Source organism: Pituophis catenifer, unplaced genomic scaffold (assembly GCF_029215685.1).
Source record: "Pituophis catenifer annectens isolate HBS135680 unplaced genomic scaffold, rPitCat1.0.hap2 SCAF_13, whole genome shotgun sequence".
Taxonomy (NCBI): domain Eukaryota; kingdom Metazoa; phylum Chordata; class Lepidosauria; order Squamata; family Colubridae; genus Pituophis; species Pituophis catenifer.
In genome coordinates, this window is record NW_027256893.1 from 148,677 (window position 1) to 173,154 (window position 24,478).

At 40.4% G+C, this 24,478-nt stretch overlaps 1 protein-coding gene and 1 non-coding gene across 5 annotated transcripts in view; both read left to right on the forward strand.

The window, feature by feature from the left end:
• Positions 1-24,478, forward strand: part of CNOT1 (CCR4-NOT transcription complex subunit 1) — a 161,666-nt gene that overhangs the window by 84,410 nt on the left and 52,778 nt on the right. For 2 of the 4 annotated variants that reach the window (XM_070953113.1, XM_070953115.1), the window contains exons 15-28: positions 1,291-1,413; positions 1,648-1,799; positions 6,418-6,568; positions 8,058-8,262; positions 9,119-9,262; positions 10,498-10,622; positions 11,866-12,152; positions 17,259-17,337; positions 18,105-18,335; positions 19,327-19,467; positions 20,111-20,290; positions 21,761-21,877; positions 22,015-22,125; positions 24,312-24,389. In XM_070953113.1, coding sequence (XP_070809214.1) covers positions 1,291-1,413; positions 1,648-1,799; positions 6,418-6,568; positions 8,058-8,262; positions 9,119-9,262; positions 10,498-10,622; positions 11,866-12,152; positions 17,259-17,337; positions 18,105-18,335; positions 19,327-19,467; positions 20,111-20,290; positions 21,761-21,877; positions 22,015-22,125; positions 24,312-24,389 — 2,124 coding nt within the window. The remainder of the gene's footprint in view (positions 1-1,290; positions 1,414-1,647; positions 1,800-6,417; positions 6,569-8,057; positions 8,263-9,118; positions 9,263-10,497; positions 10,623-11,865; positions 12,153-17,258; positions 17,338-18,104; positions 18,336-19,326; positions 19,468-20,110; positions 20,291-21,760; positions 21,878-22,014; positions 22,126-24,311; positions 24,390-24,478) is intronic. The other 2 variants (XM_070953114.1, XM_070953116.1) reach the window with 1 other exon arrangement.
• On the forward strand, positions 6,691-6,824 carry LOC139323786 (small nucleolar RNA SNORA50). Its single transcript, XR_011601015.1, has one exon. It is a non-coding gene; the product is annotated as a small nucleolar RNA SNORA50 (small nucleolar RNA).

Below are 24,478 nucleotides of genomic sequence, written 5' to 3' on the forward strand. Positions count from 1 at the left end.
AGAAGGCCAGCAGGGTCAGGGTGAGTGTGTTCTCCAGGGGAATGTGTTCCAGAAGGAAAGGGCCATACCAAAAAAGATCTTATCCTGAATCTGCTTCCCTGGTAGATTGGATACAGACCATGCCCTCCTGGATCTAATGGGGTAGGTAGATACATATGGGGAGAGACAGCCCTGTACTTAAACTGCTCCCAAACCAAACTACTCCCCAGTTCTGCGAGAAAATCTAGGTAGCCATAATATAATACATTTATGTTGGGTTTAACAGTTGAACAAGGTACCTCAGTTCTCAGATAATTATAATTACCTTGGAGATCTTCTAGTTCATTAGTTGTTATTTAGAATAGTCCATTAGTGGGGTGGGGTGAGGTAGGGTAGGGTAGGGTAGGGTAGGGTAGGGTAGGGTAGAGTAGAGTAGAAAGAGTAGAAAGAATGGGAATGGGAATGGGAATAGAATTAATAATAATAATAGAATAGAATAGAATAGAATAGAATAGAATAGAATAGAATAGAATAGAATAGAATAGAATAGAATAGAATAGAATAGAAGAATAGAATAGAATAGAATAGAATAGAATAGAATAGAATAGAATAGAATAGAATAGAATAGAATAGAATAGAATAGAATAGAATAGAATAGAATAGAATAGACCTTGGAGGTCTTCTAGTGCAATGCCTGCTCAGGCAGGAAACCCTATAACATTTCAGACAAATGGTTGTCCAATCTCTTCTTAAAAACTTCCAGTGTTTGAACGGTCACAACTTCTGGAGGCAAGTTATTCCACTAATTAATTAATTGTTAATTAGTAGTTCATGATGAGTAGTTTACAAACTACTAGCTTTTGTTCTTCCAGTATATTAGCTTTCCAATATTCAGTATATTCCAATATTATTGGGAGCTCCATCCAGTCATCAAAATACTAGCAGTTCCTGGTCCAGTGTGAAATAGTGGTAAATCTGAATTAGAAGGATATAGTCACCAGTTGTGATGCTGAAGAGGACGATTGTTTCTGGCGAAGGAAAAATTAGGAGGAAGATTAGTTTTCTGCTTCTGAGCACCTTTCCGTCTTCAGCAGGCATGCCCTTCCTGTGGCCATTCATTTCTCTCCCACACACCTACGTTCACCCTGCTAATTTTTAGGATTCCCAAGGAACTTACACCTGGGAAGACATGTTGCTTTCTTCCATCACAAATGCTGTGCGGTGGAAATGAATTTGCAGACCACTACAGGAAGGCTAGTAGAAAGGTCAGGCTTGCCTTATGGACTAGCAGGTTGTTTTTTTTCCCTTCAGGCATTGTCTATGCTGCTGAATGGTACTCCATTTGCCTTTGTTATTGATCTTGCTGCCCTTGCCTCTCGGCGGGAATACCTCAAACTAGACAAATGGCTCACAGATAAAATTCGGGAGCATGGGGTAAGTAGGGTTTTCTTAATTCAGTCTGCAAGTTGTTTTCTGATGAAAACCATTGCTTATTTTAAAGTGTCCTTCTGTTCATGTGTGCAATGTATGCCTTTAAATGTGTTGAACTCACCCAATGCTTATCTATTTATTTATATCCTGCCTTTATTATTTTGTATAAATATGAAGTTATTTTTGGGCTTATACTATATGCATCTCATACAGCTTTGCACTTCTCTTCCTCCCTAGGAGCCTTTCATCCAAGCTTGTATGACTTTCTTGAAGAGAAGATGTCCCTCTATCCTGGGTGGTCTTGCTCCAGAGAAAGACCAGCCCAAAAGTGCTCAACTTCCACCAGAGACCCTAGCAACAATGCTAGCTTGCCTTCAGGCTTGTGCTGGGTAAGCAAGTCATGGTCTTCTTTAAAAAGATGTCTGTTTAGGGGCTAAATCAGAGGAGGGGAGTTCAGAGTGCGATATTCTGTAGTTCAGCTACAGACCCACTTGGTCAATTAGCTGACTTTGTATATATTAAAAAAAAAAAAAAGAACACCGCTTGGGGTGGCCGAAAGCGCTACTAAGTAGGTATATACAAAAGTATGAAGGCTATTGCTTAACGCATTGTAAGCCGCCCTGAGGCTCCGGAGAAGAGCAGCATATAAATCGAACCAATAAAATGAATGAATAAATAAATAAATAAAGTTGAGGTAAGAACTTTGTGGACAAATAGCAAATTGAAAAGAGGTATGAATTTTAAATATAGAACACATGGATAATCCTCAAAGTTGTTATATGCAAAATATTATTTGCCTTAAACCAATAAATGATTTTTTTCTTCTATTTATATATCCCATAGTGGATCTACATTTAAAATTTACATATTACAGGGTCAAAATGGATTCATCATTTGTTTCTTGGGTAATTTTCTTGGTAGCAATATGGAAGTGGTTTACTGCTGCTTTCTTCCTTGTGTAGCTTGGAGTCTCTTGATGCACTTCCATCAAGTACTAGTTAGGTGTAACCATGCTTAGTATAAGATTATTTCCTTCATGTAAAACGGTGAGGTGAATGACAGAAGGGTCTGTGAGCCTCTTCTCAAGAGGCCACCTTTAGACCCAATTGTGTTAGACAACTTTCATCCAATCTCCAAACTTCCTTTTTGAGGAAGGCTGTTGAGAGGATGGTTACTGCTCAACTTCAGAGGACCCTCGATCAAGTAGATTATTGGACCCTTTTCAGTCTGGGTTACAGTACTGGTGTACAATACAGAGATGGCATTGGGTAAACTTGCAGATGATCTTTGGAGGACTTGTACAGCATGGTGCAGCTAACCAACTCTAATGATAACCCTCTCCTTTAAACCATATAGAGATGAAGTACCCACAACATTCACAGTGATGTTTTACAGATATTACAGTCAGGCAGTTTTCCTATATTTAAACAAATTACATGTAGCTGCAATTTGTCATTTTGGATCTGGTGTCTGTAGCTGGAGAAGGTAGTTCTTGACCACCTTCCCTGTTGCTTTCCTTTATGTATCTCCACATAGCTTCATCATATCTTCCCACCATCTTCTTTTCTCCAGCCTGACCACCCCAGGTTTTTTCCACCTAAACCTGTCATGGTTTGGCATATCCTTAGATCCCTTATCATCTTTGTTGCTTCCCTCTGAATATCTTCTAATCAATCTGTAACTTCCCAGAAATGTAAAATCATAGATAGTACTTTGGGTACCTCCTCATCTTGGGGCGGGGGGGGGGCGCACCAATTCTTAAAGGAAGTGGTAGTGTGCTCCCTTCTCAGAAAGCCATCCTTGGACTCAGTAGTGTTGGATAACTCATTTCACATTCAGAAATGAGTTCAGATTCATTTTTAGAACAGATTGTTGTTGTTTTTTAATTGGAAAAGTTTTACAAACAACAAATTTTTCCCCCATTTCCCCCCCCCATCCTTCCCCAACCCCCCCAAACCCTCCCTCCCCATGACTTCCCCAAGGTGAAATCCATCCACATTATATTATGTCATACTTTACCACCCCTCTATTCCCCTCCCTGTGCACTATACATTTTTACATCACAATAAACTATTTCGCCCCTTATAAACTATACATTTCTACACAACATTTAGCTAAAAACTATCTGATACTTCCTGGTTTGGTATTTATTCTGCACATAATCTATCCAATTCTTCCACTCCCATACATAACTCTCTTGAGTCCGGTCTTTTAAGTATGCTGATATCTTCGCCATTTCTGCGAAACTGGCCATCTTCAAGGTCCATTCTTGAATTGTAGGCACATCAACCCTTTTCCAATATTGACCAATCAATAACCTGGCTGCTGTCACCATATACAATATCAATTTTGTTTCACCCACTGAAAAACCCTTGACTATACCCAATAAGAACAAATGAGGAGAAAATTGAATTTTTTTCTTTAAAACATTTTGCATAACCCACCAAATTTTTATCCAAAAAGCCTTAACTTTCTTGCATGTCCACCATATATGATAATATGTAGCATCTAAACAATTGCATCTCCAACACTTCGGTTGGACATTAGGATACATACATGACAATTTCTTAGGATCTAAATGCCACCTATAAAACATTTTATAAAAATTTTCCCTTAAATTCTGCGACTGTGTAAACTTAACATTCTGAACCCATATTTTTTCCCATGTTTCCAACATAACTGGTTCTCCAAAATTTTGCGCCCATTTTATCATACAATCTTTAACCAATTCATTTTCTGAATCTCTCTCTAACAAAACATTATAAATCCTCTTAATATGCATTGGGCCTTTCTCTTTTATCTGTCTAACCAATTCTTCTTCATGCAGCATTAAACCAGTTTTTTGATCTTCTCTCCATCTCAATTGATTATATTGTAACCAAGTTAAATTAATCCCTTCTTCCAACAGTGTCTTCAATGTCTTTAGTTGCCATCTGCCCCATCATTAAAAAGTACTTCTTTATATAACCCCCCTCCCGAGTGACTTTATATTTATATTCCATATAATATGACCAAGATCCAACCACAACGGTATTTTATAATCCCATTTGAATCGGTGCTTCTTCCATACTCTCATCAAGGAGCTTCTAAGTATATGACTATTAAATACTTTATCAACCTTGTTTTCATAAAATAAATATGCGTGCCAACCAAATTCAAGATCGTGGCTTTCTATATTCAATATTCCAGTCTTTGTCCTTCCAAACCAATCACTTGCTTGTGTAAATGCTGCAGCCTCATAATATAATCTCAGGTTTGGAAGTTTAAGACCACCAGGACAGATTGTTGAGAGGGGGAGTTGGCATTCAGCCATAGAGGGCCCTGGAGGAAATAGGTTATTTGGACCCTTTTCATGCTGGATTCAGGCTGGTGTACTGAGATGGCATTGGTTGTAAATGCAGATGACCTTGGGTAGACTGGACAGGATGGTACAATCGAATGATTGGCACTCTGTGTTTTCTTGACAGCTTTCAGTACCATCAACCATAGTGTCCTTAAGGGCTGGCTTCAGGGGCTAGGAATGGGAGATGCTGTTTGGCGATGGTTCTCCTTTCTTGAGAGCATGCGGAGTACCTCAAAGGTCATGTCTCTTACATCTCCGCTTGTAGATACATGAAGCCACTGGGAAAAGTCAATCGATGGCACAAGGGCCAGTATCCTCAGTATGTTGAGGATGCCCAGTAATACATTTCCATTCCTGGCCAGGCAGGTGATGCTGTTGCCGGGATGACTAGTGCCTGGAGGCTGTAAGTTGCTGGGGGAGGATCAGTGTTCAACTCAACCCTGGCACAGCACAGGGGCCTTGAAATTTTGCCCCCTGTCCCCCCCCTCCCGGTCCGTCTCCCCCCCTCCCCCCCCCCAGCCCGGTCTGGTGTTATACGTCTTTGACACTGGATAGAGTTGCACTGAGGTCCTGCACAGTTAGGGGATTCTAGACTCACCCCTCCTGCTTGAAGAGCAGATGCCAGTTAGGAACTTTGCACAGATTCATATTTCACTCCAATTGTGTCCTCTTGGGGTCATTCATGCCTTGGTCACCTCCCACTTGGATTACTACATTGCACTCTATGTGGGGCTGTCCTCGAAGACCATCAAGAAACTATAATTGGTCCAGAATGTAATGGCACAAAATGTTATACCCATTTTGTGCAAATTCTTCTGACTCCCAGTTTCCTTCCAGATGCAATTCAAAAGTGCTGGTTATCACTTTTAAAGCGCTACATGGTACAAACCAGGCTATTTATTGGACCTCCTATCCCTGAAGGGATCTGCCCATCCCACTAGATCAGAGAAGGTAGCAACTCCAGGTGCCTTCCCTGACATACTGCCATCTGTGGGGACCTAGTAACCCTACCTTTTCCATGGCTGCCACGCATTGTGGAACACCTTCCCCCTGACCATCCAACAAGTCCAATCCTTTTAGGCTTCTGGAAGGCCATCAAGCCCTGCCTCTTCTCCCAGGAACTGAGGTAGTGTTGAATGCCTAGGCATATTTGTTGCAGGATCCTGGGAGGGTGACTGAGGCACCAGGTTTTTAGTTTTGGTTTTATGATTTTGTAATTTAGTTGTTGTGACAGCCCAGAGATGTCACAACGACTAAATTACAGTTGGAAATTGGGAAGCCATACAAAACTTTTTTAAAAGAGAAAAGGGAACCATCAATACCATCATTCTCTTCCTAGATGCATGCACAATCAACATCTCAATCCCTGACAACCAAGTCATCAGCTATTTTTGAGATTCTTTTATGTCCTTCAGCTTTTGCTTGCTGGGGAAAAATTGTTAAAATATGTTGAGCTTTTTGTCCCTCAGTTATACAAGAGGATATTAGAATGCATTGGGAGAAAGAGATCTAAGCTCAAACAAGCCAATTCTAAGATAGAGGATTTGCTAGCCTTTCCATCTAGCCAAGTTTATAGCCAGGACCAAATGTAGTTCTTGGAACAGTGCTAAAACAAACTGACTTTCTGGTAATTCTCAGTAAAAATGACTTGGTTTCTCCATTAGAAGTGTATCACAAGAGCTGTCGGAAACTATTCTCACCATGGTAGCCAACTGCAGCAATGTAGTGAACAAAGCCAGACAGCCACCACCTGGCGTGATGCCCAAAGGACGTCCCCCCAGTGCTAGCAGCCTGGATGCCATCTCCCCTGTGCAGGTATGTAGCAAGTGTGAGAGAAGCAGGTTCTTTTGTTTATTGGTTTTCAGCGTGCAGAATTCACCTCATTCAAAAGGAGTTCATCCTGTTTTCTTTGCATGGTGAATGTTACCTTGCAGGTTAAGCACAGCCTTTGAACCTGATTGGCCCTTTACAGCTTCTCAGGCCAAGCATCAGTGCTAGATTATAAGGGCTTGTGATAATGGGGCTCTTTGGCTCTCAGCTGAACTGCTCTTTGAAAAAGCAAGGAACAACTCTAGGACTGCACTCACAGGTAGATTTCTGTGCCCTTTCATTATTTATTTTCTAAATACTGTATTTGGCTCTGTTCTACTGATTAAAAGAAATTAAATAGAAAGAAAGAGAGAGAGAGAGAAAGAGAGAGAGAGAAAGAAAGAAAGGAAAAGAAAAGAAAAGAAAAAGATAGTCTGGACGTACGTTTTGAGAAATTTATCTGCAGTACTGAACATTATGGGCAGTTGGAAGATAGTTGTCCTGCATTTTAATGTCATGGTTCCAAGTAATGGGCCCAATCAATTCAGGACTCTGAGGCTGTGGATTTTCTCAAAGATCCATTTTATTGGGTACATCATATTGGCACATTCAAATGTGAAACCAACTCTAAATATTTCCCGTGTTTTGTTATAATTACCCATCCCCTAGTGTCACTGGTCACGTTAACCAACTAGGTGGATGGCAGGCTGTTTAGCTACTCCCTCCAGCCATTACGAGGTCTTGTTGAGACAACCGTGATTCCCACGGGCCTTATCTCTGTTATGTCTGGCATCTGGGAGGAAATTATCCCACATCCCTCTCCCCCCATATGTATGGCAAGTAAGAAATGAAGTAAAAGCAATATGGCTTCAGAGAGTTGACAGTTAATTTATAATCTAAAAGAGCCATCAGGAGAATTTTGCAGAAGTGTCTCTGATAGATAAAGTGATTTCACTCTTATTTATTTTTCTGATATTTTCAGAGGCTGCTTCATACGCATTGCTTTCCACCAGCTGTTCTTTATTTATGTTTTAATGTATGTACACTTTCAAATCCAAGTTCACTTTGGCTTATGGCATTCTCCCTCTCCAGATAGCTCTGCTGTGTGTGTTTCTCTTCTTAATCGTTCTGACTATCTCTGCTTATTGTGTTTTTATGTCCAGTCTCTTTCTAGTCTCAGAGGATAAGACTACCTTCAGTCTTGAGGGCCATTCTGTATATCATCTAATTTCCAGTTTTGTAGGCAAAACTCCAGTTGATTTTTTAGCTTTTCAGAGCTGATGATTGGCATTTGGGGAACAAAAAGCCACTCCAGATGGGCTTTTGAATCTGATCTTCATGATTCTTCTTACGTTGGTAGGAACAGCCCATCATGTCAGGATTTGATGCAGAATGTTACTGATTTGGCAAGTGTGACCTAAATAAAGATGATAAACCATTTGATACAAATATATAAATAACTGTTTTCTTTTCCTTGATGTTTTATTCTTGTCAGATTGATCCACTTGCTGCTGGGATGGCATCTCTCAGTTTAGGTGGCCCAACGGTTCCTCATACCCAGAGTGTGCCTGGATTTCCTCCAAACTTGAGTTCTGCTTTTAGTACTCCTCAGTCACCAGCAAAAGCATTTCCACCGCTTTCTACACAAAACCAGAACACACCTTTTAGTGGGATTGGTGGACTCTCTTCACAGCTTCCAGGTACTCTGCTTGAGCTTCTTTTTGCAGCCAGACATTAAATACTATGCCTTGCTCCTTTCTCACTTAAGGGGAAACTATTTTTGTTACATTTTCTTATCTGTATCCCAGAAATTCTACAGATGGCCTTCTGTTCCCAAGACTCAATTCTTTCTCAAAGGATATTGCTTCCTATTCCCAAAGCCCAAATTTTCTGAGCTTGCAGATGAAAGCAAAAAAAAAAAATGGGATTTGCGATAATGCATTTCTGAATACATGCAAAATAGAGGAAGCTATTTCAGTATAACTAGTGCTATTTGGCATGTACAAAACTATCACTATCGTTGACCTCTGCAATGTCTTTTATATTTTGAGGGTAGTGGAATCTTTGAGCCCTATAATTTGAACACTCCTTTGTACATTGGATCATTATATCAAAGTAAATAGCAATAACAATAGACTTAGATTTATATAGTGCTCCATGGTGCTTTACAGCACTCTCTGAGCAGTTTACAAATCTTAGCGTATTACCCCCAACAATCTGGGTCCTCATTTTATTGACCTCGGAAGGATGGAAGGCTGAATTAACCTTGAGCCGGTTAGGATTGAACTCCTGGCTGTGGGCAGAATTTACCCGCAATACTGCATTCTAACCACTGCACCACCAGGCCTCTTTGGAATGGACAGTTAAGAAATATGAAATATAAATAAATAAATATGAAATATATAAAATAATCAACAATTGAACTTTTCAAGGATAACTATACTGTTCTAAAGTCAGAAATAATTATTATTTATTTTTTTTAATTTGATTTATATGCCGCCCTTCTCCGGAGACTCAGGGCAGCTTACAATGCGCTAAGCAAATTTGTTTTTTCAGTAGGTGGTCTCACAACAGGTAGTCTGGGTATTGGAACTGGGAACCTTGGCCTCCCTGCAGTGAATAATGATCCATTTGTGCCAAGAAAGCTGAACACATCAGGACTGAACCAGCCCGCATTCCAGCAGAGTAAGGTGAAACCTTGTAAGTGGTGATGTTGTTTGATTGTGGACCATCCCACAGCTTTGTTGGTTTAGGCTGCAGGGGTGGATGGTGCTGGGTATGTAATAAAAAAGGAGTGACTCTGGCAGATGCAGAGCTGTGGGTACCCTTTCAGTTAGTAGTTTGCAACACTCCCTTTAAAAGAAATTACAGCTCCCAAAATTTCCTTTAGCCACCTAAAGAGGTCTCTCTGTTCTTCATTTTTTGGAAAAACCCCTCCCTTTTCCTTAAGGAACTGTTCCAGTTCAGTTCTCAAGTATCTTTGAATGTGCAGCATGTTTGAGATCTTCCCACAGATGTTCACTCATATTGTGTGGGAGTCCAAAGACCATTCCAAAATGTGTAACGTTTGTGTCCAGTTTGGAGCTACACAGTATGCTAGATTGTTGTCTTACTGAAATTTCCAATATTTTTTCAGCTTCACTTTCCTGTAGGATATATTAATATTGAATCATCCTTTCTTACACCTGCACAAGTATTCCTGTGCATTGGTTGAATAAGCCTAGTGGTTTTATTGGCAACATTTTCAAAAATGGTTTGCCATTACTTGTTTTTTAGAGCCAAGAGAGAATGACTGGCCCAAGATCACCCAGCTGGCTTCATGCCTAAGACAGAAGTAGAGCTCACAGATTCCCAGTTTCTAGCCTGGTACCTTAACCACTACCCCAAACAGATTCTCCTCTGCAAATACTTCACTTATTTTTCTCTCAATGTATCCTTTGTGGCTGTGACTGAATAGTTTAATTTTTGTTCTGTTAAATCGAGAGTACTTGTTCCAAACATCTCTAGCTTTTGTGCTTTCTGAGTTCAGTTGTTTTCTTGCAGAGATTTCATTACTCAAACTAGTTCACATCATCAGAGCTAGTCTAGCGATGATTATTATGACCTAGCACTGATGATGTGACCTAGGCACTTAACTCCCCCACAACTATTAAGTTGTGTCCTACTTTATATTTCCTGCCAAGGTTGTACTCTCAACCTCTGCCCAAATCTCCTCTCTGACTTAGAGCATCCTCAGTATCTGAGAGATGTTTGCTTTTTTGGATTACATGACCACCTTTCAGCCTCTGCCAATCAGTATGCTGGGTACCAATGACTTCCCTGACTAGTAGAGGCAGCTGAAACACAGTAGGTGGCTTCTGTTAACTTGGTGCCATAAAATAAATGCATTTTCCAGCATTTCATGTACTTAATTTGTACATGCCTTTTTCCAACAGCTGACTTATCTCAGGTATGGCCAGAGGCTAATCAGCACTTTAGCAAAGAGATTGATGATGAAGCCAACAGCTATTTTCAGCGTATTTATAATCACCCACCCCATCCCACCATGTCTGTAGATGAGGTGAGTTTGGAAAGCAAATGCTTTTATTTCAAGTATTATCAAACTCTTGGCATGGCAGGTGCTGACAATGGTACTTTCTGTTGAGTTGCAAAATAAAGAAAATTGAAAGTTTGAAATAATGCTTTTTGTACAGTTACAGCCAACCTTTGCATTTTCAGTACATGCTGTATGCAAAACAAAATTGTTGCAGATAGTTCTCACTTACTGACCACTTGTTCAGAGGCCTTTCAATCTTGCAACAGCAGTGAAAAACAAGACTTAAAACTGGTTCTCTTAAGTTGCAGCCATTGTCCCCACAGTCATGTGATCACAATTTCGGCACTTGGCAACGTGTTCATTTACTATGGCTGCAGCATCCTGCAGTCACATGATCACCATTTGTGACTTTCAAAGCTGACTATAAGCAAAATCCACGGGGAAGCTGGCAGAAAGTCGCAAGAGATGGTCATATCACATCACTCTAATGGTTATTCACTTAGCCAGTGCTGATGTCATAAATCTGTGTGGTCACTTGATTTGTACTTAATGACCGTACCCCTTATTAAGAGAGTTGCTGGTCCAAATTGCAGTTGGTGAGTGAGGACTACCTATATTTTAAACATTAATCTATTAGTAAATCTCATTGCTGATGAATTTTATTAAGTATGCCTTATTATATGCCAGATAATAAGAGGGTCTAGCAAATAAACCTGCACTTGTAGTTTTGAAAATGATTCAGGCTTTAACTGAACCCAATTTTAAGGAAACATTCTTGTCCGGAACAATATTTTTTCCTTTGCATGCCTCACAATCTACTTAAGGCAGAATTTTGCCATCTTTGAATGTCAGAGTGGCTTAAAAGTATGAATTGGATCATTTTATAGTCCCTTTAAAATACACTAGTTTTGTGATTCATCAGTATTAAGAAACATAACTGTAATAATACATGATAGCAGGTGGCCACTGAGCTGGGTTGTCTTGAAAAAACAAAGATGGTCAGATAACTGAATTTTAACTGAATATTCCATGAACTCATCAAGAGTCAAGGTCAACTTGTGGCAGGCTTGACCTTTTCTTCCTTTAAAAAAATGTAGTAATTATTTTAAAAATCTTGTGATAACTAGCTTAACAAATGAAAATATTTACTACCTTGTTTACAGAGAGCTCTAGCCAAAGTTTGGCTGGATTAACTCAAAAAACTTTTCATTTTATGTAGGGCTCTGCACAAATGAATTTTCTTTACAACATTCTGATTTCCTTACAGGTGTTAGAAATGCTGCAGAGATTTAAGGACTCTAACATTAAACGGGAGCGAGAAGTATTTAACTGTATGCTGAGGAATTTATTCGAAGAATATCGTTTTTTCCCACAATATCCCGATAAAGAGCTCCACATAACAGCCTGTCTCTTTGGTGGGATAATCGAGAAGGGATTGGTGACCTATATGGCCCTGGGCCTGGCCCTGCGCTATGTGCTTGAAGCCTTACGAAAGCCTTTTACATCCAAAATGTACTATTTTGGAATTGCTGCACTAGATAGATTTAAAAATAGGTGGGTGTCTCTTAATTCTTTGTTAATTTCTTTCAGAAACGTTTGAGGGAATCTTTATATAGACCCCCTTTAGCAGTATATTTAGATTTACAAAATTGGTGATAAAATACAAAATTGGTATTTAAAATAAATTGCATATTGCAGTTCTTAGATGAATTCTGTAACAAATATATACATCCAATAGACATTTAGATTTCATGTTTTAGAACAAAGGAAATATTCCTAACCCGGACATAGGTACAAGATTTAGTTTGAAGATCCTGGCTGATGGATTTTCAATCTTGACTAAAATTATGGCTAATGATAATTCTCTGTTCTACATACTGCTCCCTTTGAATGGTTGAATGATAAGAGTATACAAGTATATACAGTTCACATGTGCATTCATATCTATGCTCATATTTATCTTTAAACATAAAAAAAGGACAGTGGAGTGAATAGCAAAGAATGCTATAGCCAATTTATGACCGATTGGCGTCACTACCAGAACTCTTTCTCCACAAAATACTTCAAAATGAATTTTGCTCTGTATTTCTGATCCATGCAGGATGATTTTTCCTTAGTTTCTTTTGTCTCTAGTTTTCAGAACTCTTAGAAATAAGTGGTAAGCTATAATATATTTGTCTTGTGTCTCTGAGTGAACCAGTTTTAGTAAATTTTCCTTTCTTTCCAGAGCAAATGAATCTTTGCTAATCCATTGCACTTATACTTCTTTTATGTCCTCTGATATTCCCATGGCTAGTAGTTGCTTTTGCCTTCTTTTTTCTCCTCTCCCACAATTTGGTGGGACCAGCAGACGACACTGGCTGCAGCCTCACTTAGGAAAGCTTGCTCATAGTGAAAGAATTGATAATTGGTTTTATTTTACATTACTTTAAAAGAGCTGTATAGTTGCCCATATTGCAACAACCACCCAGGGTGGTGCACAAAACAATAAAAGCACACATACCCTGTCCAAAACAGTCAGAATAAAAATCAATAAGAACTCATAAAAGTATATAGAAGCTCATGGCACTCCAGGTCAGCCTGTCAGTGTTCCAAGTAATGTACCCATAAAAATTGAGAACTCTGAGGCAGGTAGATTCCTCAAAGTACAATTTATTGGAAACATCGTATTGGCACAACTGGTGAAAGCCGACTCTAAAGTTCCCATGGCTTTCACCTAATTAAAAGTAAATGTTTTCCCCTTCTTCCAAGTCACTGGTCACGTTGTCCAATCCAGTTGCTGGCTTGTTGCTTGGTTACTTGCTCCTCCTCTCGCCAGCCACATGTGAGAATGTCCTTGATTTTCACAGGAAAACTTTGTTTTGTCTATCAAACCCCGTCTTAACTATTTCCCCGCCTCCCTCTGTTGTGTGGCAACCCTGAAGCCTCCAAGATGGCCTCAGCCAGGTTCACTTTAGGGTTGACACATGTCGACATCATCTTCCTGGGCTCATTCTGCCCCCAACGCTTGTGGGTAAAGCCAGCACTTCAAGGCCTCCTGAAAAGCAAGGTGTGTGTGTGCACTGTTCTGGTGGGATCAGGGCCAGAGCAAATAACATTTTAAACTCCCAGCAAATGGCCGAATGCATTGAGATACTTGGTTTCTCTTCATAAACGTTGTGCTTGGCGTTTTGGGCAGCAGAGGCAGTGGGGGTTGCAGGAGGGAAATCTACCTCCGGCGCTGACTGTTGTCAGAAATGGAGGCGATATGACCAAAAGAGGAAACGTGGCAAATGTGGAGGACTAACAACTAGGCTAAAAACTAAACCATAGAGCAGGGTTGTCAAACTCAAGGCCCGCGGGCTAGATTCAACTCTCAGGGTGCTTTGATTTGACCCGTGGAGCTGACCTGGAAACAGCGATGGACCAGCCTACGATGCCTCTGCCAGCAAAAAGTCAGTCCTCCCGAGCACCGTTTTCACTGTCAGAGGGTTGCAGGAGGCCGTTGCAGTCGAAAATGCAGCTCAGGAGCAATTTTGCTGACAGAGCGCTTGGGCCACCACAGGTGCCCCCAAGACAAGTGACATTGAGCTGGCCACACTCACCCCAGCCCCGAGGTCAAACACAAACCTGATGCAGCCCTCGGTCCCATCATGTTTTAAGACGGCCATTATTTTGCTAGTGCCAAAAAAGTCTACAATTACGGATTTCAATGATTACTGTCCAGTTGCACTTATTTCCATCATAATGAAATGTTTGAGAGGTTGATAAAGGACATTATTGTATCCAGTCTCCCTCCAGCATTTGACTCGCTTCACTTTGCTTACCCTCCAAATTGCTCTACAGAGAATGCTAATTCTTCTGTTCTCCATCTGAGCTTGGCACACTTAGAGGAAAGAAACACTCACATGTGAATGCTGTTCGTTGACTTCATGCTATTTGTATTTAATATAATCATCTCTCAGCATCTTGTAGACAAACTGGGCCTTTTAGGCTTTAATACTCCTTTGTGCAACTGGATTCTTGATTTTCTTATTGATAGGTCCCAGTATGTGTGAGGTGGGACTAATATTTCTAATACCATTTTCTTGAGCACAGGTTCTCCTAGGGCTGTGTCCTAAGTCCGCTATCGTTCACCCATGACTGTTGTGCTAGGTTTAGCACCAATCATATTGTGAAGTATGTGGATGATATAATAGTAGTGGGCCTTATTCAAGATGACAAGGAGGGTGCTTACCACAAGGAGGTAGAAGATTTAGTGAACTAATGTAGCAAAAACAGCCTCATTTTAAACATAGAAAAAACTAAAGAGATCATTATCGATTTCAGAAAAGGCAGGCATAGCCACACACCTCTATGTATTAATGGTTCACCTATGGAGGTGGTTAGCAGCATCAAGTTTCTGGGTGTGCAGCTAATGAGTAGACTAACTTGGCCGCTCAACAGTGAGACACTGGTGAAGCAGGCACAGAAGCATTTGCATTTTCTGCATTGCATGAGACAAGTTCCTCCCAACGATGCATTGCATGAGACCAGGCCATCCCAACAATGCCCTTGAAGTGATGTCCCGGTGCCTGGAGGCCGTGCGGATCTGGATGGGGAGTAACAGGCTTCGACTCAACCCTTCCAAAACCGAGTGGCTGTGGCTTCTGGTGTCCCCATATAGCCGGCTGGTGCCATTGCTGGCTATTGGGGGCGAGTTATTGGCCCCCACGGATAGGGCTCGCAACTTGGGCGTCCTCCTGGATGCACGGCTGTCTTTAGAAGAGCATATGACGGCCGTGGCCAGGGGGGCTTTTTATCAGGTCCGCCTGATTTGCCAGTTGCATCCCTTTCTGGATCGGGACGCCTTACGCACAGTCACTCAGGCACTCGTCACTTCCCGCCTGGACTACTGCAATGCTCTCTACATGGGGCTCCCCTTGAGGAGTACCCGGAGGCTCCAACTGGTGCAGAATGCGGCCGCGCGGGGGATTATGGGAGCGAGGGGGCGCTCCCATGTGACACCTCTCCTGCGTGAGCTGCATTGGCTTCCAGTGGTCTTCCGGGTGCGCTTCAAGGTGTTGGTTACCACCTTTAAAGCACTCCATGGCATAGGACCTGGTTACTTACGGGACTGCCTTCTGCCACCGATAGCCTCCCACCGACCAGTACGCTCCCACAGAGAGGGACTCCTCGGGGTGCCGTCAGCCAGGCAATGTCGGCTGGTGACCCCCAGGGGGAGGGCCTTCTCTGTGGCAGCTCCTGCCCTCTGGAACGATTTTCCCCCGGAGATAAGAAGGATATCGGATCTCCGGGTCTTTCGCCGTGCCCTGAAAACTTTTCTTTTCCATCAAGCAGGGCTGGCGTGAAACCCCCCCCCCCTTTTTTTTTTTTTTTTTTTTAGCTTTTTAGCTTTTAATCTGTCAATGGGTTTTAATTCGAATTGTTTTAAATTTGGGCCAAAGTATGTAATTCTTTTAACAATTTTAAATTTTGTATTGGTATGTATTTTAGTTCTGGCTGTGCACCTCCCTGAGTCCACTAGGAGAAGGGCGGTATACAAATTGAATAAAATAAATAAATAAATAAGTTCATCTTCCTCTGTCCTTACCACTTTATATAGGAATGATTGAGAGCTTCCTGTCATATTGCATTACTGTCTGATTTGGAAGCATTACTGCTTCAGACAGGAAGGCGGTACAGAGAGTGGTGAGGATGGCAGAAAGGATTATTGGTAGTTCACTTCCTTCTATCTAGGCCATAGCATATAAGCGATGCTTGAGCAGAGTCCGCAGGATTGTCTGGGACACTACACCTCCTCTTCATGACCTGTTTTCCTTGTTACTGTCTGGGAGGAAGCAGAAAGCATCTAGATTCAGTTAGTTTTGTTCCATATAGCATTAACCTTGTGAATTCTCAAGTTTTGTATTCAAAATGGACGGTGATTAATTGTGTGTGTATGTGTGTGTGCATCATGCAGGCTTTTATTTATGTATGTATATAGCGTATGTATTTATGGGTTATGTATGTGGGTAGATACACACTTTCTCTTGAGAGCAGGCAACAGAATTTCCTTTTTAATGTGGGCCATTGTGCTCACAGTAAAAAAAGTTATCTATTTATAAGGTCAGTATGGCTTGGGCACTCCACAGCAAAACTGGGATTATTTTAGTGTTGGTTACATTGAAGTGAAAAGCATTCTGGTCATAAGAGTTCTTGGGGAATTGAGGTGGTCTTTGCTGAAGATTCCAGTCACATATGACTTAACTGGCTGTATATAACAATGGACCTTTGCCTGATAAATTGGCTTGTTTGCAATAGGTTATTTCTTAGCAACATGTAGTCACAACTATTAGCTCAGTCTTTTTAAAGTAATTGTTGGCAAAAGTGTCTGCAGCATCTGATGCTTTCATCAAAATAATCAAAGCAGCCTTGAACTATTGCACCGTCATGTCACTTTATGTATCAGGGTGTATATACCAAAGACTGAGACCTTGTGTTGCAATGCCACAATACTGCTTTTGTCAGTTCCCTCCTTGACCTTCCCTCTCGATTAATTTTTAGTTGCTGATCAGAAACAAAACATTTATGAGGCAATGGCATGGCTGTTTTTGCAAAGATTAACTGTTGGTATATTGTGCTAATAGTTGTGGATCAGACTGTTTATTTCCTACTATTAATAGCTAATTTTATTTACAGATTGAAGGACTACCCTCAGTACTGTCAGCACTTGGCTTCTATTAGTCACTTTATACAGTTCCCTCATCACCTGCAGGAGGTGTGTATTAACAAATTTATGGAAAGTAAATCAACAAGGGGAATAAAGCAGTATGAAACAAATTAGGCTTGTGTTCAGTAACACTTACAAAAGGGCATATAAGGATTTGTAAAAAATTCTTTGCAGCAAGCTTTCATCATTTAAGGGGAGGAAAACAAGTTCCTTCATGGAAAATTGCATTAGCTTTAACTCTCAGTGTATTATAGTTACAGAACAGCTGACTTGAATTCCTTCTAAGTTTTGCCAAATGTTTTATAAAGAGTTATGAAAGGGGTGGAGCAAATGCCTGTTGCCCATACCTGCGTCCTGAAAGCAGGGTTTCTGTATGAAGTAGCCATATTGTACTTTTACCTGGGATTACAAACGTATCGTCAACTATAAAGATTATCCTATTACTTCAGAATTCCTGTACTCATCATTTGTCCAAAATGGAAGTTGGCTTTTTCAGTTTTTTTCCAAGACTGTTTAATTTTGAATGCTTTTCCCCTGGATTCTTTGTTTGCTTTCTTGAAATTTGCGAGAACTTCCCTCTAGTATTTGCCAACTTCAGTATTCCTGCTAGTAGTTTGAGACAAATATATGTATTTGCTGACACTTTATTTAAACTAAATTTGTACATCAGTGATTGCATGATCTCTGTAGATGCTATGTGTGAAATAAAATAACTTCTATTTAGTCATGTATCAAGATTAGAAATTTCTATAAGAGGTTCTAGGATTAAAGTTTGTTGTATGTGAATTTTAACAACCTTTTCTTGTCTGTCGAAGTACATTGAATATGGACAGCAATCAAGAGATCCTCCTGTGAAGATGCAGGGGTCCATCACCACCCCTGGAAGTATTGCCCTGGCCCAGGCCCAGGCCCAAGCCCAGGCTCCAGCAAAAACTCCTCTCGCCGGCCAGGTTAGCACTGTAGTCACCACCACCACCACCAGCAGCACTGTGGCAAAGACAGCCATTGCGCCTGTGGGTCGAGTCAGCTTCAAGAAAGATGTGCCAGTAAGTCTTTGCTTCCATGCATCTGGCAGGAAGCACATGAAGGAGTTTTGGGATGAATGAATGCAATTGTTTCATTTGTTATTTGAAACCAAAAATTCTGGTCCTTAAATAAGAACATAGTCAAATAGCCAAGTTGCTTTGTTGTAATTAATGCCTTTCAGATAGTCTTCCACTTATAACCACTCCTCACATTTACTACCATCACAGCATGCCCATGTCACATGATCCAAATTTGGGAGCTTGACAACTGGTATATATTTACAACAGTTGCAGTGTTCTAGGATCATGTGACTTCCTTTTGCAACTTTCCCAGCTGGCTTCTGATAGACAGTCAATGGGGGAAGCTGGATTCGCTTAATGATATTAGTGATTCACTTAACAACTGCAGTGATTTGCTTAACAATCAAGGCAAAATAGGTCAAAATCAGATGTGATTCACTTAACAGCTGCCTTGCAGGGCAGCAGAAAATGGTCTCAATTGTGGTCATAAGTTGAGGACTCCCTGTATATAATTAACTCTGAATGTAGGCAATTATTGCCTACATTCTGCTCTTTGCCTGCCTTTTTGCTTTGCAGCTCTTCAAATATTTTATCAGTCGTCTTGCTTTAAAACAAGGGTGGAAATTCTTCAGGTGAAAATGTCCCTCTGTCATCGTCGTCTCCCCTCCCCCCTCCACTCCCAGGGAATCTGGCCATGAGAAGAACTGATTCCCATGATTGCTCATTCCATGTCTTTGTGCACAACCAGTGATAACAGCTGTTAAGCCAAGGAGGATCTGACTGGACTTCTTGACGCATGCTTTCATTGGGATGTTTTTGACTCTCCAAGGGAGAATTCTAGTTTCTGTTCGCCACGGTAGAATGTGGCATCAAGGCCTCTCTGGATCGTATCATTTTTGGGACTTCCTGTTATCTAAGAATGCCTGTGATCTATTGCATTCCTAATTAAATTAACTCATACTCATTAACTCATGTGGTTTGTCTTTTGCAGCCTTCTATTAATACAACCAACATTGATACTCTGCTAGTGGCCACTGATCAAACAGAGAGGATTGTAGAACCTCCTGAAAATGTTCAGGAAAAGATTGCTTTTATCTTTAATAATTTGTCTCAATCCAACATGACTCAGAAGGTAAATATTGCACAAATTTAGCTCTAATTTGGAGGGAGAGGTGAGGGACTTCCTATATTATAGTTGCATACAAAGAAAGAACTAACTGACCTGATATTGTTTGCATATGTGAAAGCTTCCTTTTTCCACCACTCTTCTGTTTCTTCCCGGGAATGTTTAAATATGATTATGTTGATGTAGCAGTCTTTGAAATGTAAATCTGGAACTTCTTCAACATTGCACTTGTTATTTTCCCACGTATCCATAATTTTTCAGACTTTAAAGATTATTTTAGGCCAGCTTCTGTAAAACCATTTTATTTGCAATTGATGAGTTTTTAAAGTTTCTGTTCTATAAGCCTTCATTCTGTCAGGGTACATAAGCGAATATGTATATAATAACACAATTGTTTGGGGCTTTTTGGGAAGACTGAGGTGCCACAAATGTTAATATCAAAAGAAAAGTTTCAGTATTTAAATACCTTGATATAATTTGTATTTGAGCATTTTATTCAAAACAGAATACACATTTTGGCAACTTAAAATTTTCAGAAGTTATTGTTTTATTTCAGATCTTTATAATTTTTCATCTGTATGAGTTAGGGAATCATTTCCAGTCCTATTACTTCATTAATTCCTTTTTGTTTGTTTGTTTATGGAGCCAGGTTGAGGAACTGAAGGAAACAGTGAAAGAAGAATTCATGCCTTGGGTTTCACAATATCTCGTGATGAAGAGAGTTAGCATTGAGCCAAACTTCCATAGTCTTTATTCAAATTTCCTTGACACTCTTAAAAATCCAGAATTTAATAAAATGGTTTTGAATGAAACATACAGAAATATCAAGGTTGGTGCTATACAGAGTCATATTTTCATCCTCGAGTAGATAAATTGTGTAACAGATATAGAGTGTGTTAATTTAAAGTTAGCAAATCACTTCTCATGATTTAAACTCAGGGTCAAACTTGCGGTGTCACGGCAGTGTCACATGACGTGATGTATCGGGACTTTTTTCCCCTTCGCTAAACTGAGCAGGGGCGGCGCCAGCAAGTTTGACATCCCTGATTTAGATAATGTAATGTACCTAACTCCTCCCTCACCGATTATTTTGCTGTTTATAGTGGGGTGTTAAGATATCAGCTCCATCCAGATCTCTGAATTGTTGGGAGGTGTGGATACAAACAAGTGGTAGACCTGCCCTAAGATTAGGAAATTTTGGAGTAAGATTAAAAAAAATGGCTGGATGAAATAACAGGGCAGAAGATAGGAAAAAAACCGGAACTATTTCTCCTGGGGATTCTGGAAGGAAAAATGGGAAAAAATATACAATATATCATATTACATATATTAACGGCGAGTAGAATTGTGATAGCACAAAATTGGAAACAACCAGATATTCCTCTGGATCAAATTATAATAAACAAAACATGAATGTGCAGAAATGGACAGATTATCGATGGAAATGAAGGAGAGGGAGGACTCCAAGTACTACTTAATTTGGAATAAATGGTATTCCTGGCTGGAGAGTAAACATAACACCTAAGGGATATTTTTTTATGAGATCGAATTGTAAATAGAAGTTAAGATAATTTAAATAAAGATGTAAGTTTAAAATAGAGATATTTAGAAGTAGAAACTGTAAAAAGGTTACATTGGTTAAAGATACCGATGCAGAAAAGTTGTTACTAGTATTGAAATTTTGATATGTTTGTCTTTGTGTATATATATTTTCTTTTGTGTGTATGTGTGTGGGTTGTTTTTGTTTTTGTGTGTGTGTGTGTGTGTGTGTGTGTGTATTATGTTTCTTTTTGTACTGTGTGTTTTAATTTTTGGAAATTTAATACTATTTTTTTAAAAAAAAAAATCAGCTCCATCCAATGCAAATTAGAGGCCTACACAAAAAAAGAGATCTCAGATGTTCAAGCTGGCTTTAGAAAATGGCAAGAAATACAAGGCATTATTTATAATGTATACTGGAAAATGGAGAAAACCAAAGAATACCCAAAATAAGTTAGTTTATGCTCCATTAATTAACAAAGGCCTTCCATTGTGTCAATCACATCAAGTGCAGAATGTGGTTGTGAAATGGGAATCCCAGATATTGTCCTCGCAAGTAAATGTATTCACAGGTCAAGAAGCCACAGAATGGCAGAACATAGTAGAGTGGCCCTTATGTGACAAAGGAGTGAGATGAGGCTGTATTCTTTATTCAGCCAGTATGCTGAATAGCTTGAGCACCCCAGAAGAGTTTTGTTATCATATCAGCTGCACTCCTTGTTGTTGACAGAAGCTCTCTCTTTTCTTGGAAAAAACATAGGTGTTGCTTACATCAGATAAAGCTGCTGCCAACTTCTCAGACCGTTCGTTGCTGAAGAACCTGGGTCACTGGCTGGGGATGATAACACTGGCAAAGAATAAGCCCATCTTGCACACGGTGAGGATCCTTGCATATTTTCTCGTTCCCTGGTTTCTGCATTGACCTACAAACACAGCATGTATAAAGAATGAATAAAATATGCAAAAGAAACCAATTTAGCTTCTGACATTGTCTTCATCATTCGTTTATTTTAGGACTTGGATGTCAAATCTTTGTTGCTAGAAGCTTATGTAAAAGGACAGCAGGAATTGTTGTATGTTGTGCCATTTGTTGCTAAAGTATTGGAATCCAGTGTAAGAAGTGTGGTAAGTCTAAAGCACAGAGTACTTAGAATGCAAATTACATATAGAAGTAAGAATCTTCCATAAATTTCAGTACTTTTAATAACTTTAATGATTTCTAAGTCTCTTGTGATATGTCCACGATGAGATCCTGAAGTTGGATTTGAAACATTGTCTTAAATGGGATAAGCTCCCGTTACTCACCCCAGCCTCTGCCAAGCAAACAGTTTATTTGTGTCAGAAGCATCACAATTAAAATAAGGCATACTACACAACATAACATTTAAAATACATAATGCAAGATTAAAATATATACAAATTAAATCTTGCCCAGAAACTAGCAACATTAATTGCGTTCTGTCTTGCTGTGTGATGACCCAGGGCTAGGCACGGAAGCAACACAGACGGAACCCTTTATTGCTCCAACTTTCCCCCAAAAGTCCCACCATTCACTGCAAGTCCAGGAGCAAAGCTCTAAACATGCACTTATTTATTTATTTGTTATTTATTGGTTCAATTTATATGCCGCCCTTTTCCGGAGACTCAGGGCAGCTTACAATGCGTTAAGCAATAGCCTTCACACTTTTGTATATACCTGCTTAGTAGGGCTTTCGGGGGGCCCCTAAGCGATGTTCTTTTTTATACAAAGTCAGTTTATTGCCCCCACAAACCAGATCCTCATTTTACCTACCTCGAAAGGATGGAAGGCTGAGTCAACTTCCAATAGTTCCTGGCTGCTATTAGTCCAGAAGAGCAGCACAGTTCTGAGAGCAACCACAGTTCAGGGAATTAGGTTCCAAGGAGTCCTCGTCACAGGAAGAGTTCACTGGGACTGCAGCACAACCCAGAGCAGAACTGTGTCGCTGCAAACTTGCACATAGCCAAGCAGGGCAAGGCACAGTAAAGTATCCAGATGTTGGTAACAGCATGTAAGTCTGGAAAAAGGCAACGCTTGTTCCTGACAAGTGCCCCCTCCTAACGGTGTCTCTTTAAATCTCATTCCCGAGGTGAGCTTTGTAAAGAGGGGTGGGGCACCCTTCTCCCGAGTCGCCAGGTCATCCTGTGCTGATCCCGCCTCTCCATTCTTGGGAATTGGGGGAGGGGTGTAATTGCTCATTTCCTCTGATCCACTGCCTGCCCTCTCCTCCCCCCTTGCTTGGTCATCCTGTGCCCCCTCTCCTTTGCTGGCGAGGACTTGGGACTGCTTTGTCCTACTCCTCTGGTTGTTTCTCTGTCAGCCTTAGCTCTGTCTCGTCGTCCTTCTCTTTGGACCTAGGCTCCAATGGGCCCGTGACTCTCTGAATCCTGTACCCATGCACAGTCTATTCAATGATTTCCATACTTCCCAGCTTTCGCCAGACCCAGGTGCCAGCTCCTCTGTTGGTTCCATCCAGTGTTGGTTCTTTGTAGCTTTCCATAGGTCCACTTCACTTTCAAATTCTTCAAAGTTTTCCATCAACCTAAGAAGCTTTTCCTGGATTTTAATCTCTGGTGAGCTAAACCTAGCAGTTCAAAAGCTTGCAAATGCGAGTAGATAAATAGGTACCCTTTCAGCAGGAAAGTTACTGCATTCCGTATTTCATGCTGGCCACATGATGACAGAAGTGCCTCTCAGACAATGCAGGCTCCCTCGGCTGAAAATCGGAGATGAGCACAACATGACTGGACAGGGTTAACCTTTAAACCTTCTTAAACCCACCATAATGTTGAAGGCAGAAAACCACAATTCCACTCATACTTTAAAAAATGGAAATGAGCCAAGAACACCGTATGCAGTACATTTTGCCTGGTGGCATTTAACTCTATGTGATTTTCTGTGTCAATCGTCACTTAACATAGTGTTCATAGAAAATGAACAAAGCTTTTATCCAGCCCTACATAGGTTTGTCTTCATCAGCTGGGAAAAGCTGTCCCAGATCCATATGCATTCAAAGGATAGGATATCAATTTTTATAGGAGCAAATAAGTATATTGGGCATCTTCTGTTTAGAAAATAGGGCAGGGGTGGATCTGGTTTTGCTAAGCTATATCCCCCATCACTCCATTCCTTTGGCATTTCAGACTGCAGTCCTATGGCAAACCACTACTCACCTCTGGATAGAATTGTGCTGCTCTTTTTTTAATACGTAGTAGCGTCAATTCTATTTTACATTTCCCAATGCCATTTTTAACACCGGGATGCTGATTTTATCTTCCTTCTCATCTTGTAGGTTTTCAGGCCCCCAAATCCATGGACCATGGCAATCATGAATGTTCTTGCAGAGCTTCATCAGGAGCATGACTTAAAGGTAAATTGTGTTTAAGTAACTTATACTTTTCAGCCGTCTCTTTTTAAAACATGAATTTGCTTCAAGGTTTGAGCTCAACTGCTGACTGT